This window comes from Jaculus jaculus, chromosome 3 (genome assembly GCF_020740685.1).
Source record: "Jaculus jaculus isolate mJacJac1 chromosome 3, mJacJac1.mat.Y.cur, whole genome shotgun sequence".
In the NCBI taxonomy this organism is placed as follows: domain Eukaryota; kingdom Metazoa; phylum Chordata; class Mammalia; order Rodentia; family Dipodidae; genus Jaculus; species Jaculus jaculus.
Genome location: NC_059104.1, coordinates 128,916 through 143,194, shown reverse-complemented (window position 1 = coordinate 143,194; position 14,279 = coordinate 128,916). Strand labels below are relative to the sequence as shown.

The window sequence follows — 14,279 nt, the reverse complement described above, 5'->3', positions numbered from 1 at the left end:
ACCATTGCAGAGGATTGAAAATAGAGTTCTTCTCTATTGAAAGAGCAGTTTACAGATGTAAGTTTGTTGTTATGTATATAGGCTTACTACAGTTACTTGGGAGATATATAATGCCCATCTTCCCAATCTTGATAGTTTTTAATAGGTCGAAAATATTTTAGCACATTAATTCATCCTTTATTACCATGGAGTCTAATATATTCCTGTGGATACCAGATGCTGACCCTTGAATACTTACTAGCTAAACCATCTCTCCTACCTATCAGTTTTGCTGTAAGTTAAATTTCACATTCTAACTGTTACAGGTCTTTGGATTTATTTAAAATATTTGAAATCCCCCAAATTTTAGTGAGTAAATAATATTGAATATTTCATATATTTATCCTTTTAACTAGTTGGACTGTATATTACATTTTGTTGATTTAGAGTTCAAGGCTAGCCTGGAACTACAGAGTGAGTTCTCGGTCAGCCTGGACTAGAGTAAGACCCTTCCTTGGAAAAAAAAATAATAAAAATTTAAAGTGAATAAATGTGCTAATGCTTATTATTATTTCTTCCAAATAAGGCAGTTGTCTGTCTATCTGTATGTATGTCTATCTCCCTATCTATTATCTGTCTAGTAGTACTAGAAGTTGAACTAAGGGCCTTTCACATTCTAGGCAAGTGCTCTACAATTGAGTTCCATTCCATTCCCCTTTTTAACATAATGTGTTGCTTTAACTTTCAGAGTAATGGAAAAAGATCCCTTCCATGCAAATTGTTTACCTGTACATATAGGGACCCTTGTGGAGCTAAATAAAGCAAATGGTAAGTGTTTTCTTTTCAACTAAAATCTGTAGGAATTAATTTAATTCCCCTTGCTTTCTCATGGACAGGAGCTTTTTATACCCTCTCCTTCCTTCTAAAGTCTCTCTAACTGTAGAAAAAATTCTTTTTTGTGTTTTTCTGGTCTTAGAGATTAAGCCCAGGTTTTCCAATATGCTAAGAAATATTCTATCACTGAGTTATATCCCTGGTCCAATAATATATTGTTTTATTGAATCTTTCTGTATTTGTTTTTAGATAGTGTATCATATAGCCCAGGATAACCTCAAACTCACTAGTTAGCTGAGGATGGCCTTCCTTGAACTTCTCCCATCCAAGTGCTAACCAGGCTCAACCCTGCTTAGCTTCTAAGATCAGATGAGATTGGGCATGTTTAGGGTGGTATGGCCATAAACTTCCTTGAACTTCTGATCCCTTTGTCTCCACTTCCCAAGTGCTGGATTATAGGAATACACCATCACAATGAGCTCTAATTCTTTATTTTTATTTTTACTTTATTTTATTTTAGTGACAACTTCCATAATTGTAAACAATATCCCATGGTAATTCCCTTCTTTCCCCCACTTTCCCCTTTGAAACTCCACTCTCCATCATATCTCCTCCCCCTCTCAATCAAACTCTGTCTTATTTTGATGTCATGATCATTTCCTGGTCTCAAGTAGGTAGTATCAGGCACTGTGAGGTCATGGATATCCAGGCCATTTTGCATCTTGAGGAGCACATTGTAAGGAGTTCTACCCTTCCTTTGGCTCCTACATTCTTCCTGCCACCTCTTCCACAATGGACCCTGAGCCATGGAAGGTGTTGATTGAGATATTTCAGTGCTGAGCACTCCTCTGTCACTTCTTCTCACACCATGGCGCCTTCTTAGTCACCTCAGGTCACTGCCATCTGAAAAGAGAAAGTTCTCTAACCAAAAGTGAGAGTAGCATTAATATATGGGTATGAACATTAAGAGTTACTGAGAAGTTTGGTGAGTATAGTACATATATACAGCCAGATACCTGCAGATATTATACCCCTAGGGCTCATGACTTACCCCTGTTGTAGGTTTTCAGTATCAGGGATATATTCTTGCCCATGGAGCAGGCCTTCAGTCAAATTAGAGGGCAATTGGTTTCCTCCATATCAGATGTACCACTATTAAACACGTTGGCTCGTTTGGCCTGGCTGGCCAAATAAAAGGCTTGCAGTGTCCACAGTTGGGTATCTTCACTGGTGATTTATCTCTGTCCTATTGAACTGCATGCATCATGGCTTTTTCCAGCTTTCTGGAGGAGGTTTTCAGCTCAGCTCTAACAAGGTTTCTCAGTGACCTTGTATCCCAAGTATGTGGAGTCTTAAGCAATAACCATCTATTCCTGGTGGGAAACCAAAGGCCTCAGCAATGGCCTGTAATGATTTGGGGGCATTAGGGACCTCCCTGGCCAGCAACTTACTGGAAGATATCCCATCCCTGGCACTGAAAATTTTCTAGTAACAATCTATGGCTCCTGTGTGTTCCATTGTTCAAAAAAGTAGGTTTCCATATGATTTATTTATATCCTCTCAGATTTTGATTAGCCCTCCCTCCACCTTTCCTTTACTCAATCTCTTCCCCTGACCTCACTTAGGCCTCTTCACCCCCATTTATCTGTTCTACTTACATATATACAATACTATCCTATTAGGTCCTCCCTGCCTCCCTCCCTCCCTTTCGATTCCCTTCATATCTCCTTTCTAGCTTACTGCCCTATGCTACTGAGGTTTCTTCCAACTCACACAGAATTTCAGTCATTTGTAGCTAGGATCCACATATGAGAGAGAACATGTGATGTTTGTTTTCTTGAGGTAGGGGCTCACTCTAGCCCAGGCTGACCTGGAATTCTCTATGTGGTGGTCCTCCTACCTCTGCTTCCGGAGTGCTGCAATTAAAGGTTTATATCCCCACACCTGGCTCTGAGCTCTAATTCTTAAGGCAAAAATAAAATCTATAGCTCTTGAAATTTTGTCTCACAGAGCCTAACTAGTTATGATTGCAGTGACAGCACAGTAGAGCTTCATAGCAGAAGTAACAGCTCCATTAGAGTGGCTAGTGGTCTGTTTCCTGACAGAACAATGCATTTCTCTATCCATGTTTCCTGCTTCCTTTTATATGTATTTGTGGTTCAAAGTATATTATATTTAGAGTTTGAAGTGTCAGTTTTGACCTTTTAATCATGTTTTTTCTGGTAAGTTCCTTAGGAAAACAGATATGGCAAGAGTCATTATTGGAAAATGGGAACGCAGCAACTGTTTTGCTTGGTTTTCCATGTTAACATTTAAGAAACAATTTAGTGGTTTGGTGGTATATTTGCCCTTAAATCTCTTAAAACGGAATAGTGAGTTTTGTCAAGCAGGGAAAAAACACAGAAATGCTCAAGCCCTCAATCCCTGCTGCATTCTGTGTCTTGGGAACAAGCAGCATCATGTCTTCTGAAAGTAAAAATGCAGGCTTCAGCCAGCTGTGGTGGCACATGCCTTTAATCCCAGCACTCAGGAGGCAGAGGTAGTAGGAGGTTTGCCATGAGTTTAAGGCCACCCTGGGATTACATAATGAATTCCAGGTCAGCCTGGGCTAGAATGAGACCCTACCTCAAAAAAAAAGGGGGGGGGGCAGGCTTTTGGCCACCCCACATTACCTCATTCAGAGATTGCATGTAGAACATGCCATCAAGAGCTGCTATTCACATATCTAAGGGGAAATGATCTCACTGATGTGAAATTTGTAAGCTTGGCCAACCCAATAAGTTTGTGGGTGATTAAGATGTTCCATTTCAGCACATGGCACAAGAGACATGAGTTTCTTGGATTGTGCTTTACAGAAGCCTCTGCCTTACCTAAAGTACTGTGCTGGGGACATCTGTTCCTATGTGGTCCACCATGTGCCCTTAATCCAGTTTTCTAGTCACTCAGCAAGTACTCAGTGCCTGCTTTGGGTCTGGGGAAGTATGTCTACCAGTTGTGGATTTGTACTTAAAGGGAAGGTAGGTATGACTTCATTATGTGAGAATGATTTCATTTTTTATAAAAGTTGTAAATAGGGGTAAAGTCATTTTAAATTACATTTAATATAAATAATTGAATTTTTTTCATTTTTCCCTAAAACAGAACTTTTCTATCTTTCTCACAAATTGGTGGATTTATATCCTAGTAATCCTGTAAGTAATATTATGTCTTTTTAATTACCTGAACTTTAAGGAAATAGCTAGTATTTAGACAGTAGCTTATATTTAAATTCAAGCAATGATGTTTTATAGTAAAGCATTGAACAGAATCTCCTAGTGCTAGTACTCATAGAGATCAGCCTTAGCTTCTTAATTCCATGAAGGCATTTTTAAATTTATTGAAACAATAACTTTGAATAAAAACTTCTTTTCCTGATTATAGAAACTATACATACTTCCTATTGAAAACTACTACTGAACAGAAATACAGAATTTGGACTGTTGTAGTCACATGTCCCATTAAGAGTGGAATTGTTGGGCTGGGGAAATGGCTTAGCTGTAAGGCATTTGCCTGTGAAGACTAAGGACCTTGGTTTGATTCCCCAGGACCTACATAAGCCAGATGCACAAGGGGGCGCATGCATCTGGAGTTCATTTGCAATGGCTGAAGGCCCTGGCACACCCATTTGGTCTTTCTCTGTGCCTCTTCCTCTCCCTCTCTCTCTCTCTTTCTTTCTCTCTCTCTCTCAAATAAATAAATAAAATTTTAAAAAAAAAAAAGTGTAACTTGGGAGGCAGAGGTAGGAGGATTGCCTTGAGTTTGAGGCCACCCTGAGACTCCATAGTGAATTCCAGGTCAGCCCGGGCTACAGTGAGACCCTACCTTGAAAAACAACAGCAACAAACAAAAGAGTGAGTGTTTAGTAGGTTTTTGCATTTGTGTGTCAGACATTGTACTGAGTTGTGCTCTGACTAGACAGACTTCCAGGGTTAGAATAGAGAACTAGGAACAAAAAATAGATTCAGGAACTGTGTCCTTAAAGGTAAAAACCTAAAAACAGGGTCTCAGTCTCAGAAGAGACAAGAATTTACTTCTAGCTACATGGGAGGACAGTACAGGAGAAGCCAACCTAGGTGGAAAATGAGCCAGAGTTAAACAGGGATTCATAGGTATGTGTGCTCCCAGCCTTATCTTCTGTGAAAGCCACATTAAAAAAACTGTTATCTATTCTCATCTAGGACCACATTGAAGAGATGAGCTCACAGAAATTTCTAATTCAAACTAAAATTCGTGACCTTGAAACATCTGTCTAGTTCATTTTCTATCCAACTTAGCTTGTTAAAGATTCCAGTTCAAGATTAAATATTTTTGATTATAGTGAATATTCAACTTTTTAGGTGTCTTGGTTTGCAGTTGGATGTTACTATCTCATGGTTGGTCATAAAAATGAACATGCCAGGAGATATCTCAGGTATGAATTTCTTTTCTTCCCCCCTGTGTAGTGAACCCATGGAAAGAAAATTCTTGCTCATATGCTTTAATTTGTAAGTAGTAAATACGTTAAAAGTAGAGTAAGAGCCAGGTGTGGTAGCTTGCCTTTTATCCTGGCACTCAGGAGGCAGAGGTAGGAGGATCTCTTTGAGTTGAATACTACATAGCAAATTCCATGTCAGCCTGGGCTAGAGTGAGACCCGACCTTGAAAAACAAACTAAACAACAATAACAACAAAAGTGCAATAAAAGAATAAGTCCTTTAGCAGATTCTGCTTAATTGCATTATTATGTTCTTCCTTCTTCATTAGGATGCTGTGAGCAGAAATAGAAGAAAGCAGTGGTATAGACTTTGCTTTGTAAGAGTGTAGATTATTTTCTATTTTAGTTATACGTAATAATGTATCAGAAAAAGAAGAACCTAGTTTGAAAAATCTGTTTTTGATGCACAAGGTGGCACATGCATCTAGAGTTGGTTTGCAGTGGCTAGAGGCCCTGGCATACCCATTGTCTCCCTTTCTCTCTCTGTCTCTTTAAAATAAAAAATAATAATAAAATATTTTTTAAAATATGTTTTCATTTACAAAGATACTATCAAATTTTGACTTTTGCTAAAAATGGTGAAATTACATGAAACTTTATATGAGATTAGGGGCACTCAGTATGACTGTGAAACAGAATACTTGGCAGAGTATGTAGGCTCCTATAAGAATCTGTTATGGTTTTAGATTATCTCTCAGGGGAATACCATGCATTCAGGGTGCCCAGTGTGGTACCTTGTACAGAATAGGCCCTTATCATGTGGTGTTTGCTACCTTCCTGAGTCACATTGAACTGCTGGCTAAATTGTATTTGTAAGGGCATATAGAATGCTAATGGGTTTAGCTATGTTACATTTCCAAAAAGGTATGAACTTCCCTCCTAAAATTTCTATATTGCTTTAGTTCTGCTGCATTAACACAAATCATTCTTTTGTGTTTAATATGCTGTCCCAGTTAATTTATTTAATTAATGTTCATGTTTTTGAGGCCATGTGCTTATACAAAAGTAACCATTAAAGAAACATATTACTTGAATGAGTTCTTTTGTTTCAGCAAAGCTACAACACTTGAGAAGACCTATGGCCCTGCTTGGATAGCCTATGGGCATTCCTTTGCTGTGGAGAGTGAGCATGACCAAGCAATGGCTGCTTATTTCACAGCAGCCCAGCTGATGAAAGGGTATGGCAGAATGACCTGACAAAATATTGGAAAAGGGACTATTGTTGCCATTTGGTTACTAAACTAGACAAAAATGTTACAGGTATCTCTTACCTAGCAGCTCTAAATTATAAAATAACCATGGAAATGAGGAGGACAGAATTAATGTTGTCATTTTCTCCCAACCAGTCCAAGCAGGAGCTAGGAATGGAGCCAAGGGAAGACTTGAACATGGAAGCCCTTTTTCATGTGCTCATGAAGATGAAAATATTTATAGTAAAATTACTGTGTTTTATCTGGCAGTTTTTACTATATAAGTATTTTGTCTTTGTGGGTTGAGCTTTTTATCATTAGAAAAAGTCCATCCTTGTCTTTTGTAACAGTTTTGTCTTTTTGTCTTAAAGTCTGTTTTACTTGATAGTATCCAGGTCACATAAACTCTTAATTATTGTTGCCATACCTTCTATCCTTTCAATTTCAACTTATATCTTTGAACCTAAAGACTATATCTTTTATTAACAATATCTGGTTAAGTCATGGGTTCTGTGTTTTTATTCAGTCAACTTCTTGATTAGAGTATATAATATTACTGATAAGGTAGGACTTAGGTCTGTTTTTTTGTTTTGTTTTTTACAGTCTGTTGGGTCTTCTTTGTTTCTCTATTTCTCATTAATGCATTATTTTGTGGAAGATGTTTTATAGTGTATTTTAGTCCCCGTGGTTTTGTTGTCTTTGGGGGGAGCAGGCAACTCAAGGTAGGCTGTCACTTTAGCCCAGGCTGACCTGGAACACTCTGTAGCCCCATGCTGGCCTTGATTTCCCTTTTTTGCTCCCTCTTTCCCATTCACCCATCCCCCAAGGACCATTCTTTTACAAAGTAGTCCTTCCTCAGTTTTGTTGTCTCCTTCCTTTGGTCCCCTTCTGTAAACTTCATGAAGGACCAATGACCATGCATGACCACTCTGAGGCAGGAAAACAGCTGTTTATTAGGGCCTGAGTTGCCAGGCTATCTCACAGGAGGAGAGAGAACAGGCAGTGTAAGTGTAGATGGCTTGGGTTTTTATAGCGATTTTCTTGGTGGGAGGAGGAAATAGAGAAAAGGACTGAGGTATTCAGGGGAGAGCCAGGACCAAGCAGAGGAGGTAATCAATCAGAGAATAGATTGCCATCAGAGGAGGAGCCAGGTTGTCTGGTAGGAAAACTGTGGCTGAAGTCATTTTAGGTCAGGAAAGTAAGGGTTAGGCAATGTAAACATCTAAAGTTGCATCAGTCAGGCTGCTGTCTTTCCCCTCCTTCATCTGGACTCCATCCTGGGACTCTTGTCCTACCTAACATTCCAGCATTGTGTTAAGGATAAGGGGTGGGGTTGTTTCTTATTACTGCTTCCTGCTGTGAGAGGGTGTGGTCAGGTGTTTCAGGGGATGCTGGTGTAGGCAGCTGGCAAGTCTAGTCTGAGAAGGCTAAAAGTTGGTATTGAGTGGAAGAGGGGTAGGTTAATAAAAGTTGGTTGAACAGTTGATTGGGTGGGGGGGGGGTAAGGAAAGGGAGAGTTTTTGCATGGGTCTCGGCCTAGAAGTGGGGCAGGGCAAGAAGGCATTATAAGGAAAGAGTGGGAGAGTGGAGTGTTTCAAACATTGCAGGATAGAGGGGCAGTCAGGTAAGGGGAATGGAAGCATCAGTCTACACCCAGCACAGAGATCTGGGGGAAAAAGTCTGGCTAGAGTAGGATGGCAGAACTGACCACGTGGCCCTTATATCTAATATAAATGAGACTGGCCTACCTGCCACCTGGACTGTCACCCGGGGCTCCTCCATGGGGATGTGGAGAGGCTTGTTGGGGTCTGAGGGCCCAGGGCACCATCAGTCTTTGGCCATTAGGCCAAGGAGATCACCGAGTGGTTCCTGTGGGGACTGGAGAGGAGTGGCTGGCCTACTTTGATGAGGCAAGGAGGGGCAGTAGACCTTTTTTTTCTTCCTTTTCTGTGGCATCCATGGCACCAGTGGCAGCTGGCCAGGGGCACACAGACCAGAGCAGCTTGGGGGACCAAGCCCTAAGTTGGGAGCTGTATATGTAAATGACAGTGGCTCAGTGGCCACTCATGCCTAAGGCAGCTGGGGCACAGCAGGTGCCTTGGCTGCTGAGAGGAGGAGAAAAGGGGAGGGGAAAGTCGGCTCCTCTCCTAGAGTAGCTGAGGAAGTTGGGAGAAGGGGAGTAGAAGGAAGTGTCCCAAAGCTAGCCAACCCAACCACAAAAGGTGCCCCTCAGTGCTCAGTGGGGGGGAGAGAGTCCTAAGGTGTTGATAGTTTATCTTTCTCAAGATCTGCAGAGCCCAGAACCCAGAGAGGGATTTGGCCTGACGTACCCGCTAAGGTTCCAAAGAGTGAGGGAGTTATGTCGGAGAGAACAAGAGCAGGCCAACCCGTAGTGGGGGACACTAACGGGAGAGGTCCAGGGACAGTTTAGAGGAGAGAGAGAGAGAAACATCTCTGAGAGGAAGCCAATCTGTGAGAAATACCATAGAATAGAGGATGAGGGAAGGAGAAGTGAAACTAAATTATGGTGAGTGAGGAAGCATGCACCTGGCAGATGGTCCAAGGCCTTCAGAGGGTTAGTGGCAGCTCAGTGGCCTGGTCGGGGGAAGTGAGGTCTGGCTGCCCAAGAGGGCAACCAGGAGCCTTCTATCCATGGCACCAGGTGTGAGGTTCCTGAATGACTAAAGACCACACACAACCACTCTGAGGCAGAAAAAAAGCTTTTTAATTGCTGCGAGGCTATCTCACAGGAGGAGGGAGAGAGAGAACAGCTGACCTAAGTCTAGATAGTTTGGGTTTTTATAGAGCTTTTCCTTTTGGAAGGGGTGTACAGAGAATAAAGGACTGAAGAATTCAGAGTAGATCAGGGACCAAGCTGAAGAGGAGCCAGGTTGTCTGGTAGGAAAATTGTGGCCCAGAGCATTGGTAGGTCAGGGTAGTAAGGGTTAGGCATTGTAAACATCTGAAGTTGCATCAGTTAGACTGCTGTTGGTCCCCCCATCTCGACTCCATCCTGGGACTTTTTTCCTCCCTAACACCTTCCACCCTCCTTGTCAAAATGTTGATGGCCTCAGAATCGTGGTGATCTTACGGGAGCATTGGTAACCACTGTAGAGTCATGAATGTACTATGCAGTTCATTTTGGGGAGGACTGTGCCCTAAAGTATGTCTACACACCCTGTGGTTCCTCCATTCTTTTGGCATCTTCTTCCATAATGTTTTTTTTCTGGTCCTTGGAGCACATGGTAGAAATCTCTGTGCTGAACTCTTGACATCATCTTTTTCTACTTTGATGAGTTTTGAGCCTTGAAAGCATCTACCATCTCCATAGAGTTGATTCTCTGGCTAGAAATGAGAGAAGCATTCATATTATTTCTGCAACAACTTGTACAATGTTCCCTGAGCTCTGGCAGGTGTGATAGAGATGACTCATCCAGTGCTAAGCTCTGAGCCTTCTCTTGTCATTTTGACGAGTCCTGAGTCCTTCTAGTATTAACTACCATCTGTAAAAAGAATGTTCTCTAACAAAGAACAAGAACAGCATTAATCAGAGGGCTTAAACATAAACACTTAGGAAGCCTTTTGATGAACATAACATCTCTGTTTAGCCAAAGGACAGTGGATACTTCCCTCTGGGGTGTATGTCCTAAGCCATACGTTTTGACTTAGATTGTCAGTATTTGGCCTGGATTCCCTTTTACTGATTGGGGGGGGGGGGTCTCTTATCCAATCAGAGCAGTTGATTACTCCCTTAACTTATGTACCACTGTTGCATCATTGGGAAATTCTTGCTAGACTGGTTGATTTTGTGGTTTGCAGGATCCACTGCTTGTTCAGACTATAGATGACTTTTCTCTCTAGCAGCTCACATAGTGCTTTCTAGCTCTATGGCAGTTATCAGCAGGGAGATGGCTTCCATCTTGATTTCTCAATGTCCTGCTACTGCAGCCTGTGGTGTCTTGAGCAATAGGGTCTTACTAACTGGTTCTGGTAGGAAACCAGGTGCTCTGGCAGTGGTTTTTATTGTTTGGGGGGCTTCATGGGCCTCGTTGGCCAACAGCCCACTGTGCGGGGGAGAGGTGACCTATCTCTGGCACTAGGATTTACCTGTAGCAACTTAAGGCTGCAGAGCAAAAGCCTTTTTACCCCAGCCAAGCTATCTTAAGCTATCTCTTTCAGCTCTCTTTTAAAAACAATTAACAACAAAAGGGCCTGGGAAGATGGCTCATTAGTTAAAGGTACTTACTTACAAAGCCTATTGAACCATTTTCAATTCCTCACACCCATTTAAAGCCAGATACAAAACATTGCATGAGTCTCTGGTGTTTGTTTGCAGTGGCAAGAGACCCTAGCTCATCCCCCACACACAAACAAATAAATAAAAATAAATCATATTTTATATTTTAAATTAGTTAATGAAGGTTTCTGTGGTGCTTATTCATACCATCTTTAGTTTGTATATCCTTCTCCCACTCCTCCCTGTCTTTCCTCTGTTCCCTCTTAGACCTTTCTACTACCTGTATTCTGTCCCACCACTTGCCTGTTTACCATCCTCTACCCAATCCCTCCCTACTTCCCTTCTCTCTGTTCCCCTCTCCACTCTCTCCCTCTCTGACTGAATATATAAGTTTGTTGTTCTTACCCAGAATTGACTGTTTTCTTGAGCAAACATTCTTCAGTTTTCTGTAAACCCTGGACCAAGCTCTCAAATTTCTAGGAAAGTTGATGGGAAGTTTTTTTTTAACTGTTAAATAGTGGAAAACAGTAGGTAACTAGATTGCTAGTAGATTCTAGAAGTAGCAGCTAATTGGCTAAATGCCAATTAGGTACTCATTAAATGTTAGTACATTGAGTTAGAAAAAACTAAATGTATTTACATATAAATTATTTTGCAGGTAGGATCTGAAACCTATAAATTTTTGTTGAATTACAAAGCTTTTGGTGTTGAATATATGAAAATTTCTGATATTTTAGGTGTCATTTGCCAATGCTATATATTGGATTAGAATATGGTTTGACCAATAACTCCAAATTGGCTGAACGATTCTTTGGCCAAGCTCTGAGTATTGCACCAGAAGATCCCTTTGTTATCCACGAGGTTGGAGTGGTTGCATTTCAGAATGGAGAGTAAGTACTCAAGGGCCTCTGCCCTATGTTGACTCTGTAAATTGGGTCTCAGTTCCTAGAACTCAGTTTACCAGAGTGACTCTCAATAGAATTTTATTTTTAGATGTAGGTAGTTAAAAAGTTTAATATGGGCATTTAGAAAATAGAAATTCTCATCTCAGATTCCTTTAGAATACCAAACCACATTCTGATCGTCCTTTTATATGGGTTGCCAGAAATTCTGACACTCACAGTGTGACCTGGAAACTCTGGAAGATCTTTATTCTTCTCTGTCAATTAGAAATTGTATATATACACTTAAAGTTTTTCCATAATTTTTGAAACAAAAATATCTTCCATTTAATTACTGGTAAGACAGAAAATTAAACTACTCTTGAAGTGATTCAGTCTCTAGTTTCCTGGTCAGTGAGGCTTTTTTTGTAGTTTTGGATATTTATAGAATAAGCAATTTAACATCACCCTTGAAGAAAAAACTATAATCCTTAATATTAGATTATACATAAATATAAACAGAGCTTCAGTGTCTTAGAAGTATTCTAGAAGTTGGATTATCCTTATAAAGATTATCCTTATAAATAAAGTTTAGAACTTTTTAAGCAGATAGTAATAATTTAATGCAGTCCCTCAGAACTCACAAGCTCTGTCTGTGAATTGGCCTATCCATTAAACTTTACTTATAGTCCCAGGGTGCTTGGAATCTAAGTATGTTTGAGGTGGGAAGAGACTGAGTTTCTTGAAGATCAGTTCCTGGATGATCTCTAACAAGGTCATGCTCAGCTCTTAATATAAACTGTCCTTTAGTTAATGATCTGTTTAGGGTCATGTGTTGCACAGTTTTGTGGTTTTTGTTGATGACCTCACTGTCTAAAATAATCCCCAAACTTAGTTCTGTCTATTGGTGAAATATGAGAAACCATTATGTACCAATAAGAAAATTTGTGTTAGGTAAGCTTGAATGATGGTGCTGTTGGCTGTGTTCAGTGTTAATGAACCTGCAGTATATGTTAAGCAAAGTTATCACTGACTAGTTGATGAAATGTTGTGACCAGTAGTTTGCAGGAGGCTCAATAACAGCAGTACTGAGAGTTTACTGTTTATTCTAAATCCTGAGCCCACATGATGTTTATGCTATAAGATTAACAATTTGTCTGACTTAAATATTTTCCCATATTTAATTAAATTTAGCATTCAGAGTGATAGGTATTATTATGGTATTTTCATACATAATGCATCATTATACTTTCTTCTTATTCCTGACTTAATCTGAATCAGTTATTTCTAACCACCTGTCCCATTTAATTTTAGCAGTATTAGAGATACTCATATTTTTCTTAACATGTTTGTGTATCTTTGTGAATTTTGAATAATTTTTAACCTTTTCCCTTTCTATTTTAGATGGAAAACAGCAGAAAAGTGGTTTCTTGATGCTTTGGAAAAAATTAAAGCAATTGGGAATGAGGTATTCTATGTAATGTCTGTACACATACACATATACCTCTGAGCATATTTGAGCATCTGTTCTATGTGGGGAATATGGACACAGTCTGTCTTAAGTAGAAGAGAATAACCTACTATTTGTCATTAACAAATAACTTGGTAATGTTATTGTTCTTGACAGTTGACTACTTTATCCCATGGAAAACTTGGGATTGTTTTTTACTATAGGGCTGATACAAAATGCTTGCCTCCTAAAAGACCCAAGCAGTCAGAACATAGGAAGTGATTATTTGATTCTTTGATGATTGGTGGAAATAGGGGCATTGCATCATAAATACAACATTCCTTCTCTGCAGCTTCAGAGAGACTAGTCTTTGGCTTAAGTGTACATGTAGTTTGGGAGCAGATCCACCTCTGCAGGGCCAGGCGTCATTCAAATTCAGACCTTTACTATATAACTCTGTATAGCAGTTAGTTACCTTCTTGTTGCTGGAATAAAGCACCCAACCCGAAGCAGCTTATGAGAGCAAAGGTTTTATTTTGGCTTATAGTTTTGAGGGAAAATTTTTTCATGGAGGAGAAAGCATGGCAAAAACAAACATCACATCTTGTCATAAACACAGCTTTCACCTCAAAGGGGATGAGACAGTTTATTCTGAAGTCAAATATGAGTGCCCATGGCCCAGGAACACAGATTTAGGTTACCCCAAACTCCATATTCTAATGTGTTAATAATTTCATGAAAATTTTATAATTACAGATCAAAAGAAAGCCATAAATCAAGGCACTTTTCAAGTACATTAGCTGACCATCAAGTAGGCGGGTTATAGCAAACCAGGGAAATCTCTACCATAGGCCTCAGATGCTATCTGATGACATTCTTAGCCCTTGAGTTGGTAGAAGCTGGGGTCTGTACTTGCATTCCAAAAAAGATTACCTGATCAACTGATAGTCACTAAGATGTTAATTCAGACACAGAGGTGGGCAATACCTGGCTATTAGGCGGCTAAAGATAGCCCAAGATAATTTGGCTTTGACTTGCAACATTCCATCTCTCTCTGATCACAGGAGCTTTATTAGTCCATTCAACCTTACTGGAATAAGTGCAGCAGACACAGCTGTTTTCTGGGAACTTTAGTTCACAATGCACTGCTATTACTTTAAAATGGTGATTTTATTTTGTTTCTTTTTTATTTTTAA

General features: G+C 40.0%; 1 protein-coding gene across 3 annotated transcripts in view; it reads left to right on the top strand.

Annotated features, from left to right (window-relative positions):
- Cdc16 (cell division cycle 16) overlaps window positions 1-14,279 on the top strand; it is a 43,240-nt gene that overhangs the window by 10,763 nt on the left and 18,198 nt on the right. For all 3 annotated transcript variants that reach the window (XM_045146278.1, XM_004663430.3, XR_006636316.1), the window contains exons 9-14: window positions 728-807; window positions 3,955-4,004; window positions 5,190-5,263; window positions 6,378-6,503; window positions 11,490-11,642; window positions 13,038-13,101. In XM_045146278.1, coding sequence (XP_045002213.1) covers window positions 728-807; window positions 3,955-4,004; window positions 5,190-5,263; window positions 6,378-6,503; window positions 11,490-11,642; window positions 13,038-13,101 — 547 coding nt within the window. The remainder of the gene's footprint in view (window positions 1-727; window positions 808-3,954; window positions 4,005-5,189; window positions 5,264-6,377; window positions 6,504-11,489; window positions 11,643-13,037; window positions 13,102-14,279) is intronic.